This window comes from Bos javanicus, chromosome 12, assembly GCF_032452875.1.
Source record: "Bos javanicus breed banteng chromosome 12, ARS-OSU_banteng_1.0, whole genome shotgun sequence".
In the NCBI taxonomy this organism is placed as follows: domain Eukaryota; kingdom Metazoa; phylum Chordata; class Mammalia; order Artiodactyla; family Bovidae; genus Bos; species Bos javanicus.
This window is the reverse complement of record NC_083879.1, coordinates 86,559,610-86,585,369: the sequence shown is the minus strand read 5'-3', so window position 1 is coordinate 86,585,369 and position 25,760 is coordinate 86,559,610. Positions and strand designations below refer to the sequence as shown.

Below are 25,760 nucleotides of genomic sequence, written 5' to 3'. Positions count from 1 at the left end.
CTCCGGGCTGCTCTCGTCTGCGTTGATGGTCAGGTCGGCCGCCTCCTGACCTGGAACGCACGTGCTGCGGCAGGGCCGGCTCGCAGCGAGGTGTGCGGTGCCTTCGTTGCGGGAACTGGGTGTAGGCTTGCGCAGCCGCCATCAGACAATGTTTTCCATGTGAGCATAATCTGACAATATTTCTGTCATTGTATTAGTCAAGTGAAATTTTATTAAAGATACTGGAAAATAGAATGTGTGTCCAGACACAGGGATTATAAACAGAGTCTAGGATTTTAGAAAGACAGCATCATATACCCCAAAATTTAATCTCAGACTCATATTCTGGCTGAAAGGGTCTGGCTGAAACAGACTTTCTTATTTTCGCCTTTAATATAAGTAGTTGAAATAATTATTGTCATGATACTGACAAAAGCTGTATAGAGAACTGTGAACTAAAGTGGTCTTTTAGACTTTTGCTTAAATTTAGAACTATACGCAAAACCATAGTTTGATTTAGTGTCTCCCCTGCCGGGGGCGGGCTGTTTCTGGGTCCGTTCGGAACCCCCTGGTGGGCCGCCGCGTTCTGAGGCGGGTGGGCCTCTCCCTGCGGTTGACGTTGCTGTGTGTTTCACGCGGACTGCAGATCACACTGTTTGTTTGCATCAAGTGCTGTGAAGGCTGAGAGAGAGGACAGGGCAGCGGGCAGTGCCATCGGTTTTTACTCAACAAACGTGGGTGGGTTTCCAGGGTAAAGTCAGCAGTGAACCCTAGAGTCTGAGCTGGGAATGTATGTGGGTGTTTGCAGGCAGAGCCGGGTTGGCCTGTGACAGCGCCAGGAGGGCTGTGCAGGAGGCGGGAGGAGCCGGGGGGCTGCGGTCGGGGAGGGACGGCCGCGTGGGTCTCGGGCTCACACGGGCCAGTGGCTCACGGTGGTGACTCAGGAGGCGTGTCTGCAGCGTCTCAGTGACCTCTGTGACTAGCCCGGTGTGCGGACCCAGCAGGCCCCTCCTCTTTTCAGACAGTCTCACCTGGGCCCGGGGACGGGCGACTGTCTCCGGCAGCAGCTGGGCGCCCGTCTGGCGTGGACGTTGACTGCAAGCCAGCCTTCCTTACAAACCACTACCTCCAAAGGTGTCCCCAGCGCGGCTTCCCGCAGCATGACGCGGCCGCGGAGAGACGGGGATGCGGGCGGTGAGTGAGGACGGGCTCCGGGTTCTCCAGGGTTTGCAGCCGAGACTGCCCCACGCGCCGCGTGCCGCGTGGGGGTGCCTGTGCTCAGGGGCCTTGGCGCCAGCCCCGCCCGTGCTCAGGACTGCCGGGCGCGGCCCTGGGTGTGCACCCTCCTCCCCAACGACAGGCCAGGCCGGCCTTTTTACCTGGTGTTTGTGGAGGGTCGCCCGTGCTGGCGGCTGCCCTGAGGGCCCCCAGCTGTGCTCGGACAGGGCCTCTCCCACTGGAACCTCGCCTCTATCTGGGCCTTGTCTTCTTGTGATATTGGGTGACAGTACGTTCTGAGCTGGCCTTTGTCTAGGGTTTGCGGGGCTCATAAGACTTTGCTCTGGTGGGGGTGGGGCCAGGCTCACGCGCCTGCTGTGTAGTCGGTCAGTCTTCTAACACCATGTGAAATGGTCACCCATGCCTCTGGGACTGATTTGTGCTGCTCCTAGGTCATACGTTAGACTCCCACAGATTGCTTTGTCTTTTTAAAAAAGACTTGGAAGACAAACTATATGATCTCCATATGCTTTTCAGAAAATCCTTTTTTTTAAAAAAATATAACTTCATATTCTTTTTCATCTTAAACTCATTTAGCTTTTAAATTTTGTTCTGGTTACAAATATATTACCTAAAACGAATTGTGTCGTGCAGTTCACCGTACGGAAACCATGTTACAGGTGCCGTGGAGGTCACCGAGGCAGCCCTTGTCAGAGACATCCTGTACGTCTTCCAGGGCATAGACGGCAGGAACATCAAGATGAGCAGCGCTGACAACTGTTACAAGGTGGAGGGAAAGGTACGGTCCCCGGACCCGCTGCAGCCCTCCCGCGCCGGGCGGCTGTCCCCAGGGCCGGGCGGGAGCTGCTGCTCCGTGACGCGGGTGGTCTGCAGGCGGGGTCCTGGCCCCTGTGCGCACCTCCTCCCTCCTGTGATGCTGGTGCCAGGGCTACCTGACGGACTGCTATCCTGGCATCCGTGCCCTGTCATGGGTCCCCTGTGAGGCGCTCCTGCCCGGTTTTGCTTCCTCTGGAGCCTGCCTTTCTCACAGTCCTTCTGTTGACGGTCCGTCCTTCTGCGTCTCTGGCTGTGACTTGGGCGGCTGACGTTGCAGACGGACCTTGCCGCGCTGGGCCCTCCTGGGCGGTGGGCCTCCAGCCTGACGCTGCCTGCGACAGGGTGCCGTCTGTGTCCCGGTCTCACTGTCCTCACTCCGGGGACGCTGTGTTAGTGATCTTCAAGTTTCCTGTGTTGAAGCCTAAGAATTACAAACACGAAAGTACAAGTGGTTGGAAAGAAGTAACAATTAAGATTCCAGCGGTAAACGTATTTTTTAAACTGTTGACGTGTTTGCTTTTTAGGCAAACCTGAACAAATCCTTGAGGGATACGGCTATGAGGCTGGCCGAGTTGGGGTGGCTGCACAATAAAATCAGAAAGTACACGGACCAGAGAAGCCTGGACCGCTCGTTTGGACTTGTCGGCCAGGTGTGTTCTTGGGAACTTGGGTGGCGCTCACCTCAGGACGCGCTTCATGTCCTTAGAACCTCATGTGACGTCATCCTGAGGCGGGTTCCTTTTCCATGAAGCAGGTTTGATATGATACACTGTGTCAGCCACGGTCCTCTCAGGAAAATAGAAAACATGGTAAATATTGACACAGGTAACCAAACAGGAAAGTTGTTTAATGAATATTTAGGAACACTGACCTGTCCGAGTCACTTTACGTGTTTTAATGATTTCCCTTTGACCTAAAATTCTCTCAGTTAAAAAATAAATTTGTTTAATTGAAGGGTAATTGATTTACAGTGTTGTGTTTCAAGTATATATAAAGGGATTCAGTTATATACATGTGTTAAGTTGCTTGTGTTGTGTCCGACTCAGCGTGACCCCATGGACAGTAGCCCACCAGGCTGCTCTGTCCATGGGATTCTCCAGGCAAGCACACTGGAGTGGGCTGCCATCCCCTCCCCCGGGGTCTTCCTGCTGTGCTGCTCACCTGAGGCTAACATAGCCAGGTTACAGGTGCGGCTAAAATACAGCATCAGGGTCTAAAGGAGTCACCCCTCAGGTTAGGAGCAAGGCGCCGCGTCTCTGCTGCGCTCCCGCAAACCCAGTGCTGAGACGACCCCCGACTCCGTTAGTGTGTGGTGGTGGCTCACCTGCACGAGCGCGTGGACAGAAGCAGGCTCGTCTCGGCCTGAGCTGTGCCTCAGAGAGCCGGCCTGCGCAGGTGTGTGGTGGCTGTCCCGAGCGCGGCGACCACGTCCGGCCTCTTTCTCCACAGAGCTTCTGCGCGGCCTTGCACCAGGAACTCAAGGAGTACTACCGGTTACTCTCCGTTCTGCACTCCCAGGTAAACCCTTGTTTCTATTTCATCATGATCTGAGATGTTGCAAAATTCCACTCTCCACAGTTCCTACACTTCCTCCTATGTTAATCGTAAGATTTGGCGGTCTGTGGGGTGTCCTGGAGTCAGCTTGCGGCTCACTTTCAGGGTCCTGTCCCCCTGAGGCAGACCGCCTGTGTCCTGAAGGAGCTGTCCTCCCTCAGAGGCCCTCTGCCTCGTTGACGTGAGGCTTGCCCCTTCCCCGGGACTTGACTCGGGTCGAGACGTGACTGAGCTCCTGGTGGCTGCATGCAGGCGCTCTTCGCTCCTGTTTTGCAGCTGCAGTTGGAGGACGATCAGGGTGTGAATTTGGGCTTCGAGAGCAGCTTGACGCTCCGGCGCCTCCTGGTGTGGACCTACGACCCCAAGATAAGACTGAAGACCCTGGCGGCCCTGGTGGACCACTGCCAAGGTCACTCTGCTCAGATTTAAGGCAGCTCTAGGGAGTATCACTGAGGCTTGTTTCTGTGTCTGCCCTTTATGCGTAACAGCCATAAGGGTGCTACCAAAGACAGACGGATAGACTTGGGCTTCCAGGGGGAACAACCCCTGGGCCAGGATTTACACCCGTGGCGCTCAGGACTTCCCTGAGATGAAGTGGGGGAGGGGGTCTGGTCCCCTGAGGCCCCCGGGTCACGGGCTCGTCGGAGCTGCCCTCACTCCGCAGCCTCTCCTAGGCGCCCCCGCCCCCGCCCCCGCCCCAGGTCTGGCTCAGCAGCCGTGTCCTACGCCCCCGTGCGCGTCTGCCTGGGCCTCTCCCGCCCCCGTCTGTGTCTCTGCGCTCTGCTCAGCGTGCGTGCTCTCCTGGCCGGGAACCCCTTGCCCTCTTCTCCTCACTTTGTCTCTGCGTCTCGGCCTCAGCGTTTGTGTTCACTGTGGCTTCTGTGTCCCCAGGAAGGAAGGGAGGCGAGCTGGCCTCGGCCGTCCACGCCTACACCAAGACGGGGGACCCGTCCATGCGGTCCCTGGTACAGCACATCCTCAGCCTGGTGTCGCACCCCGTCCTGAGCTTCCTGTACCGCTGGATCTACGACGGCGAGCTAGAGGACACGCACCACGAGGTGAGGAGGCGGCTCCTCAGGGCGGCGGGGCGCCGGGCACACCCACGGGCCAGCCTGTCCTCCCGACACCGTGTCGAGCAGAGCTGTGTGTGCTTGGTGGGAAATGGTTCTCCCCGTAACTCAGGAGCCTGGACCACGTCCCTGCTTCTCAGCGCGCTGGTGGCAGAGCTGGGGTCTGGGTGTCCTGCGTCCTGGTCTGTCCTGGAGGCAGGCATTGTGAGTTCTGATGCTTCGCGTGGTTACTGGTTAGCTGAGCCAGGCCATTTATATGTGTATTTGTATTCTGCACGTTGAAACACGCTTAGTTCTGCTAGAAAGCAGCATATTTGTCTGAAAGTCACTGTTACTCAGAGTCGTCCAGTGAAACCACAGGCTCCTGACCAGAAGTAGAGAGGGCTCCCCGCTTGACCTTGTCACTGCATTATGTTAGTAAAGAAGGGGACTAAGTGGAAGTTGTAGCTTTTAACACACAGTAAGCAGTTAAGAAACGCGCAGGTTTTAGAATAAACATGGCCCTGACCTTGGCAAAGCCCAGGGGTTGGCAGGTGGGCGTGGGCGGAGCAGCAGTGGGAGGTCCTGGCCCTTGTGGCTGGGCTCCTGGGTTCACCTCGGCTCTCGTGGCTGAAACTGCCTGTGAGTGATGGAAGCAGATAGGACCGCACGGCCCTGTCCCTGGTGGGAATGCACTCGGGGCCCCGTGCGTGTGCTCCGGGCGCCCTGTCCCTGGGGTGAGCGCACTCGGGGCCCCGTGCGTGTGCTCCGGGCGCTGCAGCCCCTGTGGTGTGGCTCCTGTGTGGACGCGGCACTTTGCCCGGTGCCTCTGTCTGAGCAGAGGGTGTCCTTGTGGCCGTGCGTCTCCGGCAGCGTGAATGAGGTGCCCGTTCCTTTGTGCACCTCCCTGTGTGTTCGCAGCTTCTCTGGTTGGTCCTGGGAGGCGGGCTGGCTTGGGGGTGGAGGGTGGCCGCACCCGCAGCTTTGATTTTGTCTCTGGCGCTGGGGGACTGTCCCCCACCCACCCTGCACCCCATTGGCTTATCCCCCTTCTGTGCGCTTCACGTGACTCGCCATGAGCAGGACTGCTTTTCATCTAACCCCGGCCCTGGGCTCATCGCGTGGGCCTCCCAGGCAGCCGTCTTGAGCACCACATTCCCCTGCTGTGGGGACACTCCCCTGTCCTCCTGCTGCTGCAGAGTGAGGCCCCGCGTCCCGCCTTGGCTGCCTCTGGGTGGGACTGACCTGCCCCCCACGGATGAGTTTTCACTCCTTTTCCCTGAAAGAAAAAATCCCAGGTGACCCCTGAGCTGTGCTACTCCTGCAGCAGCACTACAAGTGTCTCTGGGTCCACTAGTTGGGTGAGACCAGAGCCCTGAAGGAACCTTCTGAAAGAGGCATTTCTCCAGAGGAGATGAGCAGGTGGTCCGTAGGCTCGTAAAGGGATGCTCAGCATCACTCACGGTTGGAGAAATGCAAACCGAGACCACAGTGAGACGCGACGGCGCTTCACGCCTGTCGGGTTGGCGTCAGGGAAGGGCAAATGATGGCGAGTGAGGGGCAAAGGGAACCTGTGATGGCGATGGGCACTGGTGCATCCCCATGGAGACAGCACAGACCTTTCTCAACAAATGCCGCTTCTGGGTGTTCACCCGACAAACAGAAACACTCGTTTGAAAAGAGGTGCAGGCTGATGTTTGTAGCACCGTTACTTCCGGTTGCTAAAGTGTCGAAGCAGCTTAAGTGTCCCGTCAGCAGGTGGATGAGAAGAGAAGAGGTGTGTGTGCCGTGGAGCGCTGCTCGGCCAGAGGAGAGTGGGGTTTGCCGTTTGCAGCGACACGGACAGGCTGGGAGGGACATTACGCTAGTGAAGTAAGACAGAGAAGGACAGGTGCCGTGTGAGTCGGTGCTTACACGCGGGGTCTGAAGATACAGCAGGCGCACGAGTGTAACGGAAGGGGGCAGACTTGGACGTAGAGAATGAGATGCGGTTTGCAGAAGCGAAAGCACGAGTCTGTTAGGACTGTGACTGAAAAAGGAGGATGTCCTCGGTGCAGTAGCAGAGGAGCTGGGAGCCGTGACTTAGTTTCCTCCTTCGCGCCCTGCGTCCTTTCTGCCGTTAGCCGTCAGGCTGGTCCCCGGGTTGGTGAGGCTGAGGAAGCGGACTGGGCAGCGGTTCTCAGGGCAGAGCCGCCCCGAGAAGGTCACTCCCCATGGCACTGCTGGGTGGGCCACGCCTGCCATCTGAGCTGTGTGCCTCAGGCAAGGCGCCTGTGCTCCAGATCTGGGCCCCTGCAGGGCTGGGGTGGATACCCCGGCGGGGGAGACGCAGTTGTTGGACACGGGAGGGCGGGAAAACTCTGAGTCAGCTTGAACTGAAAATTGAGCCGGGCCCAGAGGGCTGGGAAGAGTCCCTGTGGATTAGCACCGCCCCCACCCGCCCTCCATGTGCAGAGCAGAGGCTGTGAATGAAGGACCACTTTGTGTTTTAAGGAAAAAGCTTGTCTTAGCACCCACCCCTTTGTTATAAGAAATGGGGAATAACTGATTGCGTTTAGAGAGAGCTGTCCAAGGTGCCCTTTAGAACAAGTTCTGTTGTAAGTGGTGGGTCCCCCTGGATCTGGAGTTCTAGGATTGCTTGTTTTCTGCTGTGCAGTTAGTGAGCACTTGGCGGAAGCATCACTGTGTCGCGTCTTACCGCCTCCTCACTTGCAGTTCTTCGTGGCGTCGGATCCGACCGTGAAGACGGACCGGCTGTGGCATGACAAGTACACGCTGCGCACGTCCATGATCCCGTCCTTCATGACGATGGACCAGTCCCGGAAGGTGGGCTCCTGCGGCTTGGGCGTCAGGGTGTGCCTGCCTTCACGGACAAGGCCGGTCTGCGGTGAAACACGTCTTGTGGCCTGTTAGGGTTTGCATTCTTGAGGTGAAGTGTACGTTAATTGCATCGTGTACTTGTAAGTGTTTGTTAATAGCAGTTTTTTCAGGTCCTGAAATTTCCTTGATACTCTCCCCGGTGTTCCTGCTGTTTAATTTTTAGTCAGTAGAAACCTGTGGCTTATGAGTGTTTGTAGAACTTGGATGTGTGATCATTTTGATTCTGAACAAAGGTAACTCCAGGATGTTTTCCTCTTCAGGTCCTTCTGATAGGAAAATCAATCAACTTCCTGCACCAGGTGTGCCATGACCAGACGCCCCCTACAAAGATGATCGCCGTGCCCAGGTCTGCGGAGCCCCTGCAGGACGGTATGAGGGCGACGGTGGCAGGGCACGTGCTGCTCCACGCTGGGGGTCTCTCCTCGCTCGCTCACGTGTCGTCAGGGTTTTTCAGTAGAATCCAGTGTTGAGATGTGTTTTGTACATGGTTTTGGGTTACATGGATGCAAACCTGCATTAAAAAGCTGCTGGTGTGAATCAGCTCCAGGTGCTCCTCCTCCTCTGTCGGAAGCTGGGGGACACCAGCTGAGGCTCGGCCTCTCTGGGCCCGTGTGCTGTCCCCCACCTGCCCTGGATGCTGTCTGGCCTCCCTGCGGCCTGTGATGCCCTGATGTAGCTGCATGCTGACGGCACCTAGCCATCACGCCAACAAGTGTCATGGCCAGGACGCCTGTAACACGTGCCGTCTCGGGTTTATCCTCGACACCATCATGCCTGACCCACCCCGTGCCCTCTGAACCTGTGTTTCAGTGCGGCCTGGAGTTGGCTTCGTTGTGGAAGGGCTGTGACCTTTAAATCTGTGACGTGGTGAGCAGTACCCTCTGGGCTCCCCCAGATGGGAACACAGGTGTCTGCTCCATGTCCAGCGTTGGCAGTGTTTTGGGGTCACAGCTGGGGATGCTGGTGGCCCCGACAGCTCCCATGGTCTGTTTTGGAGCCATGGGGAGGCATGGGCTGGCATGTGTGCGTGTGAGGAGCCGCGGGCGGGCGCGGGCTGGCGTGTGTGTGTGTGAGGGGCCGTGGGCTGGTGCATATGAGGGGCCACGGGCGGGCGCGTGTGCATGTGAGGGGCCGCGGGCGGGCGCGTGTGCGTGTGAGGGGCCGCGGGCGGGCGTGGGCTGGCGCGTGTTCGTGTGAGGGGCCGTGGGCTGGCGTGTGTGCGTGTGAGGGGTCGCGGGCGGGTGCGTGTGTGTGTGAGGGGCTGCGGGCGGGCGCGGGCTGGCGCGTGTGCGTGTGAGGGGCCGCGGGCGGGCGCGGGCTGGTGCGTGTGTGTGTGAGGAGCCGTGGGCTGGTGCGTATGAGGGGCCGCGGGCGGGCACGTGTGTGTGTGAGGGGCCGCGGGCGGGCGTGGGCTGGCGCGTGTGCGTGTGAGGGGCTGTGGGCTGGCACGTGTGCGTGTGAGGGGTTGCGGGCGGGCGTGTGTGTGTGTGAGGGGCCGCGGGCTGGCGCGTGTGTGTGTGAGGGGCCGCGGGCAGGCGCGTGTGCGTGTGAGGGGTCGCGGGCGGGCGTGGGCTGGCGCGTGTGCGTGTGTGTGAGGCGCCATGGGCGGGCACGGGCTGGCACGTGTGCATGTGAGGGGCCGCGGGCGGGCATGGGCTGGTGCGTGCGCGTGCGCCTCTCGTTCCTCCTCCTTGAAACGCGATCATGTGCGTGTGTGTGCTTTCCCCTTGTCTTCACAGCTGCAGATTTATTCACAGATTTGGAAAATGCGTTTCAGGGGAAAATTGACGCAGCTTATTTTGAGACCAGCAAGTACCTCCTGGACGTCCTGAATAGGAAGTACAGCCTGCTGGACCACATGCAGGCCGTGCGTCGGTACCTGCTGCTCGGCCAGGGGGACTTCATCCGGCACCTGATGGACTTGCTTAAGTAAGACCGTGCTGGACGTGCCCACGCGCGTGCGGTAGATTTCAGCAGGGCCAGGGGTCTTGAGTTGTTTAAAGAACGAATGGCATTAGAGGAAATTCGCTGCCTTCTCATAGAGTCTTGGGAATGAAGCCTGTCACGTCGTCACGTTATTCCCTCTAGCCCTGTTTGCCTTGTTCGCAGAGGCTCATGTGCCTGTGAATACAGGCCCCGATGGATGTGTAAGGGGCGCGTGCCCTGCTCTGTTGGCTTAGATTTGGGTGAAAGTTGTCTGTAGGGCAAATGGGAGCAATCGTGAGTGTGTGGGGGGCGGGCAGGGGTGAGGGGGTGGGCGGGGACATGGGCGTTTCTGAACCTTTAGGGCCACGTTACAGATCTCGTCCTCTGGGTGACTTACCCGTGTTTGCCTTCTGCTTGGTTTTAATAATTGGAGCATCTCACTCTTGATATCAAACAAAAGCTTAGTTTCTTCTCAAAGGTGTGTTTCCAATTTCTAATTTAAAAGGAGGCGCCATCCCTGGCCAGCTTGCCTCAGGTCACCTGAGCGACACTGGGGTTGTTGGTCTCCTCAGCCTTTCCTGCCGACATCCTGCGCCCTGAAGGCTGCGGGGCGGTTTCTGCGCACCGCTGGGGAGGGCGGGCTCGGCCGCAGAGCTCTTAGTGTGGTGTGTGGGGACGCAGGTGGCGCTCATCCTCGGGGTCTGCTGGCGGTGCGGCTCTGGGCGTCTGCACGTCCCATTGCTCTGGTTTAGCCGAGGCCTGTGCTCCACGGGGAATCTGCAGGCGGTGCCGGGGGCTGTGCTGCTCCAGGACCGGCTCAAGTTAGGAACCGTGTTTGCTAACGTGGCGCGTGTCAGTGTTCTAGGAATCAAAACACTCAGGACCCAGTTTTAAGCTGAATCAAAATTCATTTTTAAAGGACTGTCTCAGTCCCCCGGTGCTCGATGGAGTCTTTCCGTTGATTCTGTGAAACTTCTGTTCCCGTGCTGTGTTGTTTCCACTTGGCTTTTTAGTTTTTATAATTTTGACTCTATAATTTTAAGTTTCTCCAGAGATTATTGTGAATTCAAGTAATGTTCTCTTTTACTTTTATACAAATCTGTGAAGACCAGAGCTTGCCCGTCCAGCTACGACTCTGTACCAGCACAACTTGACTGGAATTCTGGAGACCGCCGTCAGAGCCACCAACGCCCAGTTTGACAGCCCGGAGATCCTCAAGCGACTGGACGTGAGGCTGCTGGAGGTGCGGACGCTGGGCCCCGGGCAGCGTCCCCGTGGGGGGTGGAGCCCTGCTGTCGTGTCTGCTCTGGTCTGGGGGGTGGTCTGGAGGGGGAGGGGTGAATCTGGGCCGGACATGCCCTTCATCCCCACACGCGCCCGTCACCATCCAGATGCAGGGCGCCATGTGGACAGAGGTGTGCGTCTCTGCTCGCGCACAGCTGGCGCTCCACACGCTGAGTGGGTTTAGAAACAGAGCTTCGTTTCCTGTGTTCTCCTTGGGATGTGACCGTGAGGGCCGTGGCCGAGTCGGGGTGGGAGGCCCTGCAGTGGTGTGTGCTCTCTCGCAGGTCTCTCCAGGGGACACCGGCTGGGACGTGTTCAGCCTGGACTACCACGTGGACGGCCCCATCGCCACTGTAAGACCCGAGGGTGGCTTCAGAGCTGCTGCTGCTCTGACAGAGATCACTTCTCTTGGAAGTGATCACTTGGCACCAAGACATACCCGCTGAATGAACACTCCAGCCAGGATCGTTTGTGTGTGTGTGTGTGTGTCTGTGTGTGTGTGAGTGTGAGTGTGAGACAGTCACTGGGTGCTGAAGTGCTCTAATACTTTAAAAATTATTAAACATATCATTTATCCTGTCATAGGTTTCAGCAGGTACTTAATAAATGGATTATTCATTTTGTTCCACTATTCTTAGACTGGAGCGACTGATTTAGGATCATTTGAAGCAGACTATGAAGTGTACTTTGGGAGCCGCATTCTCAGTACTTGGATAAAGCTTGGTGTCATTACTCCTCTAAGCGACCACGGGAGTGGCCGTGCGGTCGCTCGCAGTGCTTTCGCTGTGTTCAGACACAAGCGCTGTCTGCCTGCATGGAGCGACCACACGGCCCTCCCGCCTCTGTAGGTAGACACCCTCTTCACGCCCAGTCTGTCTTCTGAGACTCGGTGAATGTCCTTGACCGAGACCCCTCTGGCCTTGCTTGTCGCTTTCCCTCTGAAGTATTGAAGATGGACGCCCGTTTCTTCTCATTCTTGGGAGATCCCTTTGAGGCACCGCGTCTCTGGCTCTGCAGCGTCTCCCTTGTGGCCTCTGCGGGTGTCGTCCGGGCTGGCCTGCCTGTCCCCAGCGGCCCGGCCCGGCCAGGTGGACCGTCGGTGCCAAGGCTGGGCTCCCCCGCGGCTGCCGGCTCTGCCGTCCGTCTGCTCTGAGGTGCCAGCCGCCGGGCCATGTTTTTACACTCAGATTCCCAGATCAGAGCTACATGTTTTCAATACATAGCTGCTCTCAAGCTCTATCTTTGGTTATATGCAAATTAGTTTTTTCCTCATTAATTTACATCTTAAACAGTTTTAGTAATTTTAGCGTACAAAACCAGATATTTTAACAAGTTGTTGGAAACTGTCATATCATACACCACGTTAATATTGTATTTCGATGTGTTTTTTCTGTAGTATAAATGATACCGTAGCAAAGCCAGCTGCCTCGATCATTTCACAGAATGTGTCTGGAATCATAGCTGAGCGGAACGTGGTGCATGTGTGGCTACTTGACTGTTGTGGTATCGAGGCTGTGCGCTGTGTACCTTGTGCATAAGCGATCGATCGTGCGGTGTTATGTCTTCAGAATTTCAGGTTTTTAGAAGCTCGAGTAGAGTTAGGAAAAGAAGTTAGTATCGTAGATGTATTTGAAAAGAAGTTTGGGATAGATCCTACCTGTGGCTGGTAGGCGTGGGTTTCCATGCCATCTCCAGTGGGTTGGTGGTCCGATGAGAGAGTCTGGGTTGGAAGGACGAGGGGTCTTGTCATTGGTTGGTGGGGGTCTGCCCGGGACTCGCAAGGAAGTGGCCGCTGCCCATCCGGTCTTTGCCCTCCAGCCCTAGGGTGGGCGTTCGTCTTGGGTTGGTGCGTGCTCAGCTAACGTCTGTCACACGGAACTTCTGGGCGTCAGGCCAGGCCGTTGAGTGCTCTGGCACGCTAGGGTCAGGAGGCTGTTCCGCAATGCAGCTTCCTAAACGTGCCATGTGTGCTCACCTACTGCTTAGGAGGTGTGAGAGCGGCTCTGTGTCCTCTGGCTCTTTGTTTCAGGAGTAAAAAGAAGACGGAGCCCCGCCCCGGGAGCGTGCTCGTGTCCTGGGATCCCGTCAGTCTGTGCTCTGCTCTTTGCAGGTGTTCACGCGAGAGTGCATGAGCCACTACCTACGGGTGTTCAACTTCCTGTGGAGGGCCAAGCGCATGGAGTACATCCTCACGGACATCCGGAAGGGGCACATGTGCAACGCCAAGCTCCTGCGAAGCTTGCCAGGTAACTGCCCGCCACGCGTCTCAAAGCGGAGTCCTTAAAGACATTGAGAAGTGGTTTCTTCTTGTGCCGCTGGGTTTGTCTTTGTGAAGAGGCTCGTTTGTAACATCCTAGCTTGACTTCAGTGCAAATCAGGAGAAACACATTGAGTCAAGTTAAGCTTTTTTTTTAGGCCATGACGTTTCTTTCAGAATCATATAGTGTTCATACATGTTTAAAAAAATATTAAGGAAAGAAAGCCGGTTAGTAAGTCACCGGCTCATTTAAAATTCACTTAGTGTTTTAATTAAAGACTGTCCGGCAATTGCTTTATATACTGGTTTGGATCATTAACCAGAACATGAAAAGATTTTATAATTTTTACAATTAAAAGCTGTAATAAAACTCATTGTCATGAGATAAGTTTATTTTAATTTTATAAATATTGAATGACTTCAGTTGTGAGTAATTTTGAAGTCTGTATATTGAAAGGGATTTGGTCAGAACCTTCGAGAAAGTATTTCCACCAATGATGTCACCAGAACAAGCGGTCATACCCTTAGTCCTTTGGTGGTGGAAGCAGCTTCTTAAAGGGGCCCACGTGGGCTCTGCCTGTTCACCAGGCGGAGGCCCCCGAGTTCAGGTCAGGGGCAGCCCCTAGGCTGGGGCTGGCAGGCACCCAGCCCTGTCTGATCGTGTGGAGTCGAGGGCTTGCTGGGCGCCCTCACTGCCTGTATCCCCGGGACCCGGCCCGTGGCCCGTGGTGCCCTTGTGCTCCTGGCCCGGCTTCCTCTGGGCTTATTTCCAAGAAGGTAGGTGGTGGGGCCCCTGAAGTATCTGGGGCGGAGGCCAGAGGGGACGTGTGCCGTTAGGTCCTGCCGTGGCTGTGACGGTAAACCCTTCAGCGTCCACCTTCTAGTGGCCGAGCCGTGCCTCGCCTGTGGGCCCTTTGGGAGGAGCACCCCTGTGTGTTCCCGCCCACCCCACTGTCCCTCTGCCCTGCCCTCCTCCCTGTGGGCCCAGGGTTCCCATTCTCCCCGTTGTCTGATGTGGGTCCGTTCAGTGTGGTGGATGGACCCTGTCATTATTTCTCTCTTCTAAATAAGAACTGTAATACTTAGAGATGTGGGCAGGTCTGAGCTCTGTAGCAGTCGAGCGTGTTAGCTGATGGTGGTGCGTTTCGTCACGGGAGTGTCAGCAGTGTCTGTGTGAACTGGCTGCTCTCTTACTTTGCCTAATCATCAGTGAGTTTACTCCTCGGAGATAACTAATGCATTCATTTGATCAATTTTCTGTGTAATTTTAACATAATTCTGTTATGTCGTGTTGGATTTCAGCTTCTTTCACTGAACCTTTTCCCTTGTCATTAAAACTTCTGTAAAACATTTCTGATAGCTTAACATTCCTCATGTGGACGTTGTTTATATTTTTTCTTTGGTTAGTAGTTGTTTTTTTTTTAACTATTCTCCACTAATATAAGTAATGTCATAAGTGTTTTATAAATATATATTTATACGCCTCTGAACATTTCTTTAGAATAGGTGAATTGGAAATGGAATTGCTGGGTTAACAGGTATGACTCTTGCTCTTACTTTATACTTACTAATATTTATATTTGTTAGTATTTACATTTTAACTCTCTTGGTACATATTGACAGATTCCTTTCTAGGGAAGCTGCACCAGTTTAATTTAGATCCTCATAAACACGGCTCTCACTGGTCGAGAGTTGTCTGTGTTGCTGGTGGGGGTTTTTTTGGGAGGGGGTGCTAACATCGGATATTACGTTCAGATTGTCAATTTGATAGGTGAAAATTGAGGTTCACTTATTTATTTTTATTATTTGTTATTTTAAGTTTATTTTTTTGGCTATGCCCCAGAGCATACAGGATCTTAGTTCTGACCAGGAGTGAGACCTGTGTCCCTGCAGGGGGCGTGCAGAGTCCTGAGCACTGACTCGCAGGGAGGACCCCGAGCTCGTGTTCGCTTCCTGTAAGGCTTTAAGATCACCGGTGGCTCTTCTTGGTGTCATTTGTGTTCCTTTTTCCAGCAGATTGCCCTTTTTGCCCGTGATTCTGCCGGGGCACAGTGTTCTTATTTTTAACTTAACTTACACGGAAGTATTTTACTAGTTAATGGCCAGGCAGCTTGATGAGCAGAGATCCATCGGGTGGTTTGTCTTGCTAACACAGCAGATTTAGAAATGTCCTTCCCACTGTAAATGTGAGGCAGAAATACGGGGAGACTCCCAGAACGCTCCTGCAGACAGCGTGAGCCCCTCACACGTGCGCCCGCCTGTCTGGCCACGCGCGCAGTGTCAGTGGTGGTCACCCGGGGGCCCTTTCGGTGACGCTCGTCCAAGCCCGTTGTTCACGCCTGAAAATGATTTGCTTAGGAAAAGTTTTTGATAATGGTCTGCCTAGATGATTAAGTCCATTTATATATATTTAGCTGGACAAAAGAGAATGTTGATCTGAAATGGTTTAAAGAGTTTTTTTTTTCTTGAAAAAGAAATGGAAATTCTTTCATTAGATTCAGTGAATCTCAAAACTGTTGCTGTTAGTGGCAACTGGATTTATATTTCAGATGCGGTGTAACCAGAAGAGATGGACGAGTGCGTCCAGACCACTGGGGACGAGCTTCCTGTGTTCTTTCTCAGCTTCTGTGTCAGGGGTGGGGGGAAGTGCAGGGAGGCCCCCTCCCCAAAGAGTAGTGTTCAAATAGCCCCTTTTTGGTCCTTGTTGGAAATAAAACTGAGCAGGGAGGAGTGGTTGGCTCCCCGTCCCCTCGGGACCGTTTTCCTTTCCTGGCGATGAGTGTGGTGACGGTTGCCCTCACCTTTGGAGTGGTCCAGGCTGTGGATGCCGCTCTGAGGTCAGTGGGCCTTCTCGTGAGCTTCCCTGTGGACGAGTAGGTCATCCTCATCTGTTTGCTGGCTTCTAAGCCAGGCGGTTAGCACGCTGCCCGGCTGCTAGGCAGCACTGCCCAGTGGGGCCATGGCCTTGGCTGGTTCCTGGTCTCCTGCCTCAGTGCCACACCTGGGCGCCGGGCCGGCCGTCAGGAAGGGGTCTGTGTAGCGCTCAGGGTCCCCAGTGGACGGTGGATGTCAGATGGGTCTGCAGGAGGCCTGACCCTGATCGGAGGCCCTGAATACAGGGGGGACCTGAGGTCTTACCAGTGTCCTCTGGCTCCAGAGCCTCGAGAAATGAGCCACGAGGGTCATTGGTGAAGTTACTTTTAAACACTGCTGCATCAGCTGTAGATCCAAGTGGAAGCAGGTGGTCTTGAATTTGTGAGTACCTGGTTTTAGTGTATTTTTGTATTTTTAACAACTCGCAAGGCTGTTTCCGGTGCTTCTCCAGTTGGCAGAAGCGTCTGGTGCAGATGCTCAGAGGCCAGCCAAGCTGGGAGGGGTCAAGCCCTTGAGAGCTGGTGTGTCTAAAGCCAGCCCTGAAGTTCTTCCTGCAGCCTTGAGAGGGCAGTAGAGAATCACACACGGTCTGCTGCCTGGGTCAGCCGGAGGGGAGGTGGCCCTCGTGGTGTCTGTGCAAAGCTGTCTGCTGTCCACTGAGTCCATCGGGAGGTGTGCTTACTTGTGTCCTTACTGGGTCCTTACTGTCCTTACTGGTCCTTACTTCACCCACAAGGGTGAAGGTTGCTTGGCTCTTGGGATTTTTAGAATTATGTGCGTATTTGTGGATCAGTCGTAAAAACAGAAGTACTTATGTTTTAACTGTGCTTTAAGTGTATTCCCAGGGCACCGGGTAAAGAGACTCAGGGCTGCTTCAGATTTCTCGGAGTGAAGGACCAGCTGACAGCTTGTGAGTCCAGCGGCCTCGTGCCTCAGCTTCTCCCCGGCCAGGAGTTGCTGTGGCCCGCAGAGCCCCCACGTGTGGCCTGGCCTCAGCTTGAGGGGAGTGTTAGGCTCACGGCGCGCAGTTCTCTTCACCCTGCTCGTGTGTCTTGCGTGGTCACTCTTCTCTGAGGAGGGATGCAGACGGTTCCTCCCGGAGCTGCAGCTGCAGCGAGCGGGTTGTCTGGGCAGCTCAGCACAGGCCTGGAGCAGCCCCAGTGGTATGCCAGATCTCACCCGGGGCACGGCTCCTTGTGGGCGTCCCTCCTGTGCCAGTCCCTGATGGGGCCTTGGGGACAGTGGTATCCCATAATGGTCCGGCGGAGTCCCTGAATAAGTGGAAAGTCCAAGCAGACAGTGGCTGCTCCCTGGTGACCCTCCAGCCTTTCGCTGGTTTTGTAAAGAACGGGAGTGGAGTCTGGACTCTGCCCATCCCTTCCAAGTTCACGTTCCTCCCAGGTGACAAGGTCATATTCCTTAAGGCGATGTCATTTTTGTCTCCAAATAGCTAGGGAATAGTAAAAGTCTCACACACTGTAGGCAGGCTGACTTAACTGTAAAGAAACCATAAAATTGATCTTATTCAAGATACCGCGTTATTATAAAATAACTTTTTCTTTAATTTTCAAGTTCAGTTAAACTTTGTTTTTTGCATTTCTTGTCAGATCCTTGTGTTCTGTGGTAGTGCTGCTCAGTTGGGTGGCCCTGTCTGTCTGTGCATGGAGGCTGGCTCGGGAAGGCTGCCGGCCGTGGGGCCGAGCGGCGGGGCCGGCCCTGCAGGAGGACCGCCCTGCCCCGCGGCCTGCCCGGAGTCTGACAGCCGCCCTGCTCTCTTGCAGAGTTCTCTGGGGTGCTGCACCACTGCCACATCCTGGCGTCCGAGATGGTCCACTTCATCCACCAGATGCAGTATTACATTACCTTTGAGGTAGGTCCCGGTCAGCCCTGCACTGTGGTCCAGCCGCCCTGCGCAGTGTCCCTGGGCCGGGCCAGGCTGCGCTGCCTGCTCCCTCGGGCCTGGGTGTCGGTTCCAGGTGCTCGAGTGCTCCTGGGACGAGCTGTGGAACCAGGTGCAGCAGGCGCAGGACCTGGACCACATCATCGCCGCTCACGAGGCCTTCCTGGGCACCGTCATCTCCCGCTGCCTGCTGGACTCCGACTCCAGGGTAAGGTGGCCGGCCGAGCCCATCACAGCGTGGGTCGGTGTTTGTGTCTGCTGGGGCAGCGGGGCTGAGGCAGGAGCTGGCGTGAGGCGGGGAGAGCGTACTGGTGCCCGCCCACCTCTGGGGCGGGGGAGCCGTCCTGAGGGACGGGGACCTCTGACATCCACACAGCCCCAGGCAGCTCAGGAACGAGCGTTGAGGGCTTGCTCCTCCGTTGGGGGCGCAGGTGGAAGCCTGACCTCGGGCCCTGGCTGCAGTCAGGACAGGCCATCTGTCAGGATAACCCCTTGTTGCTGACTGTCCCTGCTGCAGGCCCTGCTCTGAACGTCGTGTCTTACGTGTGCTGAGGCTTCTGGGAGCTGCTGAGGCTTCTGGGAGCTTTGATTTTACTCAGAAATCTGGGGAAATAAGCAGCAGTTTGCTTTCACTTGAGATAAATGTGAAGTAGGAAGTAGAATTTCAAGTGCATCTTTGACGTTTAACTATGTGACTTCAGTGACATGTCAGGCTTACTGAGGGCCGCTCGCCAGTAAACCTCTGCTCACCTCAGGGGCCCTTTTGGGGAGCGTGATGTTTGCACAGCTTTCCTTCCATCTGAGTTTTTGAGTCTGCTGGTTAGCCACCTGTGACTGGGCAAAGATACTTTGAATTAAGCGAACGTACTGTCGCACTTGTTCAAAACCGCCCTTTCATTCGTGGTGCAAAGCATGGTATGATACTCTTTTCTAAAAATCCTTGCAGAATCTGTTTATATTTTTTAAAGAATTTTCTCTCATATTCTCTGGGTCTGGTTTTGGCATGTGTCACCAAAAAAAAAATGCTTTCCCGTTTCTTTCTGATCCTCAGAGTAGCTGCACTGCAGACATGGCTCTGGGCTCCAGGGGTTGGGCGGCACGTGGGGGCTCGCGAGGTTGGGGCTGGGAGGTGGGGTGGGCAGGGCTGGCTCTGGCCGCTCCCGTCACTGTGGAGGCTCTCGGGACCGATGTGGATGAGTGAGAACAGTTAAGAGCCCTTGAGAGTCAGAGTTGATGTCTGGGTTTACAGTGGTTTTTCGCTAATGGTCAGTGTATTATTTGAAAAGCGTAGTGATTAATACGTATGTGGGGGGCTCTGTTCATAAGAGAAAAGGCTGTTCTCTCTCTCCAGGCTCTTCTCAACCAGCTGAGAGCCGTGTTCGACCAGATCATTGAGCTTCAGAGCACGCAGGATGCCATCTGCAGGGCCGCTCTGGAGGAGCTGCAGAGACGCCTGCAGTTTGAGGACAAGAAGAAGCAGCGGGAAGCTGAGGTGTGGTTTGGGGGTGGCTGGCATGTTGGTTTAGGTGGTAAGCAGTTGCCATGGAAACTGCAAGCCCTCAGGGACTCTGCTGCGGTCACCTTGTGTCCCGCCGGGTCCTGAGTGAGCTGGGTGGTCACCATCACCCAGCTTAAAAACCAATGAAGGCCAAGTGCACAGGAAGTTCAGGTCTCTGGCCAGTGTCCCTCAGGGAGTGTCCAGATGTCCGTCTGCATCGGTGTCTCTGCTGGGCGGTGCCTGGCTGCACACACACATCTGGAGCGGGCAGACACAAGTGTGCACACAGGAACTGGATTTCTGCACTTGGGCTGTTTTTAGTGACCTCACTGCAATATTTCATTTATAACCTTGAAGTACAAATACTGAATAAGTTTGGGTCTTCGTGGGATTTCTTGTATTGGGTATAATCTGTACAGGCTCTGGCTTTTTCAAGGTGCTTGTTCTCGGGGTGGTGACAGATGGCTTTTCAGCTGACACAGTTCGGTTGTGTGTTGAGTATTTCCTTGTCTGTGTCGGTGGGGGTGTAACTTGAAAGAATCCAGCGTGTCTGGCACGTTGTCTCCCGTGTATGTGGAGACAGGTGTTTGAGGGCCGTCACCTCACGGTTCTGACACACGGGGCATGGACCTGTGGCTGGGAAATCACCCTGCTGCTGCACCGTGGGGAAGAGGCCAGGATGTCGCTCCGAAGCCGTGGTGTGCACAGGTGTGCACAGGTGTGTACAGGTGTGTGTGTGGGGGGGGGGGGGGGGGCAGAGAGCAGAGAGCAGGGTGGGCTCCTGCCAGAAAATTAGACTTCCAAGCACGAGACACATAGAAGGATCCTGTGTGTGTCCTGGACACGTGTTCACTCTGTTTGCGTTGCCAGGAGCAGGGTTTGTGGCTGAGACATCAGAGCTGGTGACACCCCCAGGGCCTCCTGGGCAGGGCAGCCTGAGGCTTACGCCCGTCACCGGCTTCCTGCCTTTGCTGACTTGCCCTGCCAGAGCCCCGTTTCCTGATTCGCAAAGTGGGAGTAAGGATAAATACACACACTCCCGGGCGCCCGTTCTCACGTGCTCACGCATGTCAGCTGCTGGGCAGGCAGGCGGTGTTGGGAAAGCCAGCCGTGCTGACTCCCAGACTGCCCCGGCCTGGAGAGCCTGCCCTTCCTGGGAGCCATGAGCCTGCACTCTGGGCCCAGGCCCCCCTGGAGATGGTACCCGCTGTGTGCGCCAGCACCTTGCGGAGCAGACCTACATGGTGAGGCGGGTGGTTCGGTGTGTTGTGTCCAGACGGCAGGAGCCGGCAAAGCTGAAACCGTGCCTGAGGAGTGATCGATGTTCAGGAGGCTGTGACCCAGGAAGCCACCATCAGACCTGAGGCCCCTGCACGTGGGGGGCCTGTGCGGGGGGCCTGGGGAGCTGCTTTCTGCTGCCTCCGAGCTTCCCGGAGCACGTGGGTGTGGTCAGGTGTCCAGGACGCACACAGGACCCTTCTGTGTGTTTCGTGTTGGGAAGCCTTGTTTTCCAGCAGGAGCCCACCCCTGTCTTTGCTCTCTGACCTCCCTGCCCCTGACACACACACCTGTACACACGTGTGCACACCATGGTCTCGGAGCGGGCGTCCCGGCTTCTCCCCCGTGGTGCAGCAGCAAGGTGATTTCCCAGCTGCGGGTCCTTGACCGCGCGTGTCAGAACCACGAGGAGACGGCCCCGAAATAGCTCCCCCACCCACGTCTACCCCTGCCCGTGTGCATCTTCGTCCGGAGTCTGACCTCTGGTTCTCCTGACTCAGGGCCAGTGGGGCGTGACGGCAGCAGAGGAGGAGCAAGAGAACCAGCGGATCCGGGAGTTCCGGGAGTCCATCCCGAAGATGTGCTCCCAGCTGCGCATCCTGACCCATTTTTACCAGGTGCGTGTCCAGACCTCGTGCCGTCCCCGCAAGGACACGTGCTGTCGAGGGGCGGACAGGCCTCACTCAGTCAGTGTGGCCTCTTCTCTGCGGTCAGAGATGGGTCGGAGCTCCCAGGCGTGTCCCCCAAGTGGAGGAGGATCTGTGGTGTGAGCGGGCCCCTCTGGTGACTCAGCCTTTGCCCTGAGCCCTGAGGCCGTGGTTCCCAGCGCGCGTCTGCTCCTTAAGTTCTCAAGTGTCTCCCATCAGGCTTCCTGACTCTGTGCTTTCTAGCCACGTGGAAGGTAAGCAGTGTAGCGCGGGGCTTTCCTGCTCGGAATTAAATCAGCAGGTGCCCTTTCCGTGCTTGCTTTGCCGTTTCACTGATTCTTGTAGAATTTAAGGGCCAGAAGGAAAATCTGTTGCTTAGTCCTTTCCCATGAAGCTGCTGTTGTGAATTTCATCGACGGTGTGAACCCTGGTCCCGGAACCCTGCCAGGGTGGGAGTTGCTGGAAGCCCCCACGGGGCTGCACGGCGGGGGCTCCGCCCGCACCTGAGCGAGCGCGTCCCCCTCTGTCTCCGTAGGGTGTGGTGCAGCAGTTCTTGGTGCTGCTGACAACCAGCTCCGACGAGAGCCTGCGCTTCCTGAGCTTCAGGCTGGACTTCAATGAGCACTACCGGGCACGGGAGCCGAGGCTGCGTGTGTCCCTGGGTGCCCGGGGCCGGCGCAGCTCCCACACCTGAGGCCCAGCGCCGGGGGCCGCCCCGGAAACGTCCCCGGGACGCCGGCTCGGCCAGAGGTGGGGCGGGCCTCTAGACAGCGGAACTGACCGTGTTCGTGACGTCACTAAGTTAAACGGGCTGGCTTGCACTATCCGAATTTATTTTTTAAAGTCTTCATATGTAAAAGATACCATACTTTGAGGTTTCTTAAGCCCTCCACGATATAATTTATATTTGTCACTTTTTAAAAGATCACACTTTCTTTCAGAGAAAATTAAGGCGATGGATATTCATCAGTTAAGATGGTAATGTCATTGCTATTTTTTTAACATCCTCTTTAGAGGCAATTCTTGTTAATATAACCAAATTAAATTGAAATCTAATGTCCCTACTAAGGAAATATAGAGAGCATTTTATTTTGGTTTTTAGTGTTGTAAAATATTAACCTCTCTAAGGACCTTTCTATCAGTGTGTTTACACGTTTATTCTTTTTTTCTCTTCCTTCAAAGTTTACATTTTTGTATCTCATTTACTCTCAGATAACTTGGGAAATAGAGTAGAAAAGAGCAGAGTCCTGATGCCTCAGTTCTTTGAACCATCAGCTGAAGCACCGTGTAAATATGGATGCCTGAAAAGTTAACAAAGTATTTTATTTTCAGGATTCTGATAAGCATTGGAAAGAAATTGTCTTGAATAATGAAGATTTCCTTTTTCCTTGCCTATTTTTTCATTGTAAATATTTATATACTGCTGCCCAGATGTTGGGGGGACATTTTTTGTAAAAATGTCATATCAAGTCACATAAATCCACCTTTATTATGTTGCGTAAGTGAAAACTTAGACAATTAAAAGCAATTATCTTTCAGATGTGTTGGTTCTTTCTCGACTCGTCTGTGAGGACAGTTCACCCCCAGGCTCCAGGGCCAGGTGTCAGCAGGGTTTGTGCTTCAGCACGTGAATCACCGTCTGTGAAGCCAGGAAACTAACCGTGTGCGCCCCTCAGGCTCGGGTGAGCGAGGGCCCCCGCACTGGGGGGTGGGGAGATCGGTGTTCCAACACCCACACTGGCTCCTCTGGGCGCAGGGTCTTGCAGGACAGAGGGGCACCAGGGGCCCCGGCTGCCCAGCAGCGGACCCAGGGTGAGGTTCCAAGCTCCCTAGGATACACGTTTACTTTCGGTTTAGAAATTCGCGTGGCAGAGCTGGGAAGCAGGTTCCCCAGCGCACAGCTTCCCGGAGGGGCTGCCATGCGCTGCTAGACGGACTGCCCAGAGTCCGTGGGGCTCGGAGCCTGCCTCTGCTCTGTCTCGAGCATCTCTCAGAGATGAGTCCTTGGCGGAAAGCACGCTCGCACGCCGCTCTGCATCTAGAGAGCTGTCAAGCAGTCAAGCTGGCCTGTGGGCTGAGGAGGAGCTTCCCGGGGCCAGGGCTGCGGGCCGGGGCCAGTGGAGGCTCTCAAACCTCAGGATGGGTTGTGGGTCTGGCCCCCAAGGGTCAAGCAGCCTGTCACCCAGCAGGGTCTTGCCCAGAAGAGTTGGCATTGAGTGGGAGCTCCACCTGGGGTGGGGGAGGGGAGAGCCCACTGTGAGTGAGCTGTTTGGAGGCAGGAGCCCTCACAGCCCCAGGAGGTCACTGCTTCCACCAGAAAATGATCACTGCTCTCAGCTTCCAGGTCGTCACGGGGGAGAGCCTGCGTGGGGCCAGCACACGGTCCTCGGTCAGGGGGCCTGTGCTCAGTGGACAGGAGCCCCCCACCCCCGCTGCCCCTGCTGCCACCCAGGGAGGCCAGCTGCTGAGGCCGAAGCCCCAAGGCTGAGCTCCTGCTAGAGGACTCGCTGTTTGTCCTGCTGGGCGAATGGCCTGTCCCCTGGGCCTGGTCCCCAGCAGACCCCATGATGGGCGACGCCCCATCTCTGGGGAGGTCGTGTCCTCCAGACTGGACTCTGGGACAGGAGGGCACAGCCCACGGAAAACCTCACTTGCAGGGAAAAGAGTTGGGTCGAATAGCCACAGTCACACTCAGACTGGGTCACAGGGCGCCAGGTCCGCATGAGGGCGAGAGGGGCGGAAACCACAGAAGCCACGGGGCAGGGGGGTGGTGCAGGCCCCCCGCCCCAGGGACGTCTCCACTGCTGTGTGTTCTGGGGGCACCCAGGCACAGCAGGTGCCGTGCCGGGGTCACCTGGCCCTGCGCTGGGGCTGAGCGCCCCAGGCCTTGGGGTCAGATCCCCCGCCTGCTTGGAGGGGGCACCGCGGGGGTGCACCACTGCAGCCTCCTCATGCCTTGCCCCGCCCTGCCGACTCGGGGAGCAGGGCGTGAGCACACGGGGATCTCTGCCTCCAGAGAATTGAGTCAGATGTTATGGAAATCCGACCAAGTGATTATGGATATTGTTCTGAGGCCATGTTGCCAGGTGTCTCTTCAAGGAGAGAAGTGTATTTCTCTGCCTTTCTTCCAGTTTAAGGTTTTAATAAAAATGCAAGGAGCGAAAGTCGCACAGCAGCTTGCCTGGAGCCCAGCTTCGTGCTGCTGACGGCGGCTTCTGCCTGGTGTCCTCCCAGGGGCTCGCCAGCTCCACCACTGACCTCGCCCCGGCCCCCACCCCCGAGGGCCCCAGAGAGCGCGACAGCCTGTGTCTGCCTCGCGGGGTGCCGGCTGGCCGCCTCCGTCAGGCCTCCCCTCCCCACCGGAGTGCAGACCAGCCTCGCGGGGGACCTGCCCTGCTCCAGGCGTCCCCTGCGGCTGTCATGGCTTCCGTGTTACCCGGGGATCTGGAGACGCCCCTGTGAGCACAGGGCTGGTCCCACTGGAGGTTCGTTACCCCACGGGGGCTGGGCCTGGCCTCTGCCTGCTCCTCTCTGGACAGCTGCACCCCTGTGACCCAGGCCTTCTGGACCTGGTCTGACAGGCGTGGGCAGCTGGTGCCCACCTCTAGCCCTCCTCTGGTGCTGAGTCTCGCTTGGGGTGAGAGTTGGACAAGAGTTTCCATGAAGGCCCTGGACCTCCTGGGCACACCGGGCTGCCGGGGGTGGCCTCGAGGCCCTCGAGTCTCCATCCCCTCCTCCTGGCCGCCACGCAGACCTTGCTTCCTCCCAGTTCAGGTTTTTGGTGGGGACGACGTCCGCGTGTAAGGCTGGAGTGTAGAGATAGTGATCAAATTAGTAAATGACAAGCTTTTCCATCCCAGGTTGTCCTGCCTTCTTCCCTGGGTCGCCCTCCCTTAGAGTTCTTCTTGTCTTCTTCAGCTCAACAAAGGCAGTGCAAACTGCCCTGGTAATTGTGCAGCGGAGGTCTCTGCAAACACATTGGCTTAGCCGCGGAGAGGTTGACTTTCAGCTGAACACAGCGCCTTATCAGCTGAATGGGATCCAATGGAAAGACATCCGTGGAGGGTTTGCAGACAGAAGGAGCACAGCAAAGTACCCTGGCCGGCCGTGGTGGGGGCAGCGGGGGTCAGACGGAGGTGCTGCTTCCCAGATCCTCTTGCATCCCCCACCATGTTCCTCCGTGTTCCCACGCTCATTTCATAAAACCGGCATGGAGCCTCAGTTTGCGTTTCCCCAGCCTGGTGAACGTGGCGATGCAATGGCATTGTGTGTGTGCGTGTGTGTGTGTGTGTGCATGCACGCACATATGCATGTCGCACATGTGTGCACACTTCTTGCCAGAAGAGGGAGGTGGGAAGGCTGACATCAGGCCTTCAGACTGGCTCTTCATGGACAGGATCCTCGAGGGTCTCAAGCCTTGCCCTGTAGCAGAGAGGCAGGTCTCCATGCTCTTCTCAAATGTTTGTTTCTTGTTTCTTTACAAAAACTAAAAGAAAACCACCTACCCTCACCTTCTAGCTTAACATTTAAAGGGACTGCTTAAGGTCACAGAACAGAACTCTGTCCTTCTGCGGAGCGG

General features: G+C 56.0%; 1 protein-coding gene across 2 annotated transcripts in view; it reads left to right on the top strand.

The window, feature by feature from the left end:
* TUBGCP3 (tubulin gamma complex component 3) overlaps positions 1-22,719 on the top strand; it is a 35,883-nt gene extending 13,164 nt beyond the window's left edge. Inside the window, exons 6-22 of one of the 2 annotated variants that reach the window (XM_061435399.1) lie at positions 1,001-1,173; positions 1,878-1,996; positions 2,559-2,684; positions 3,484-3,552; positions 3,865-3,997; positions 4,480-4,646; positions 7,353-7,463; positions 7,778-7,886; positions 9,257-9,446; positions 10,551-10,686; positions 11,012-11,080; positions 12,838-12,973; positions 17,640-17,728; positions 17,835-17,966; positions 19,110-19,250; positions 21,035-21,151; positions 21,717-22,719. In XM_061435399.1, coding sequence (XP_061291383.1) covers positions 1,001-1,173; positions 1,878-1,996; positions 2,559-2,684; positions 3,484-3,552; positions 3,865-3,997; positions 4,480-4,646; positions 7,353-7,463; positions 7,778-7,886; positions 9,257-9,446; positions 10,551-10,686; positions 11,012-11,080; positions 12,838-12,973; positions 17,640-17,728; positions 17,835-17,966; positions 19,110-19,250; positions 21,035-21,151; positions 21,717-21,875 — 2,176 coding nt within the window. In that variant the 3' untranslated portion in view covers positions 21,876-22,719. Of the gene's footprint in view, positions 1-1,000; positions 1,174-1,877; positions 1,997-2,558; positions 2,685-3,483; positions 3,553-3,840; positions 3,998-4,479; positions 4,647-7,352; positions 7,464-7,777; positions 7,887-9,256; positions 9,447-10,550; positions 10,687-11,011; positions 11,081-12,837; positions 12,974-17,639; positions 17,729-17,834; positions 17,967-19,109; positions 19,251-21,034; positions 21,152-21,716 lie in introns of both variants that reach the window. The other variant, XM_061435398.1, reaches the window with a different exon arrangement.
* Positions 22,720-25,760: the final 3,041 nt, after the last annotated feature.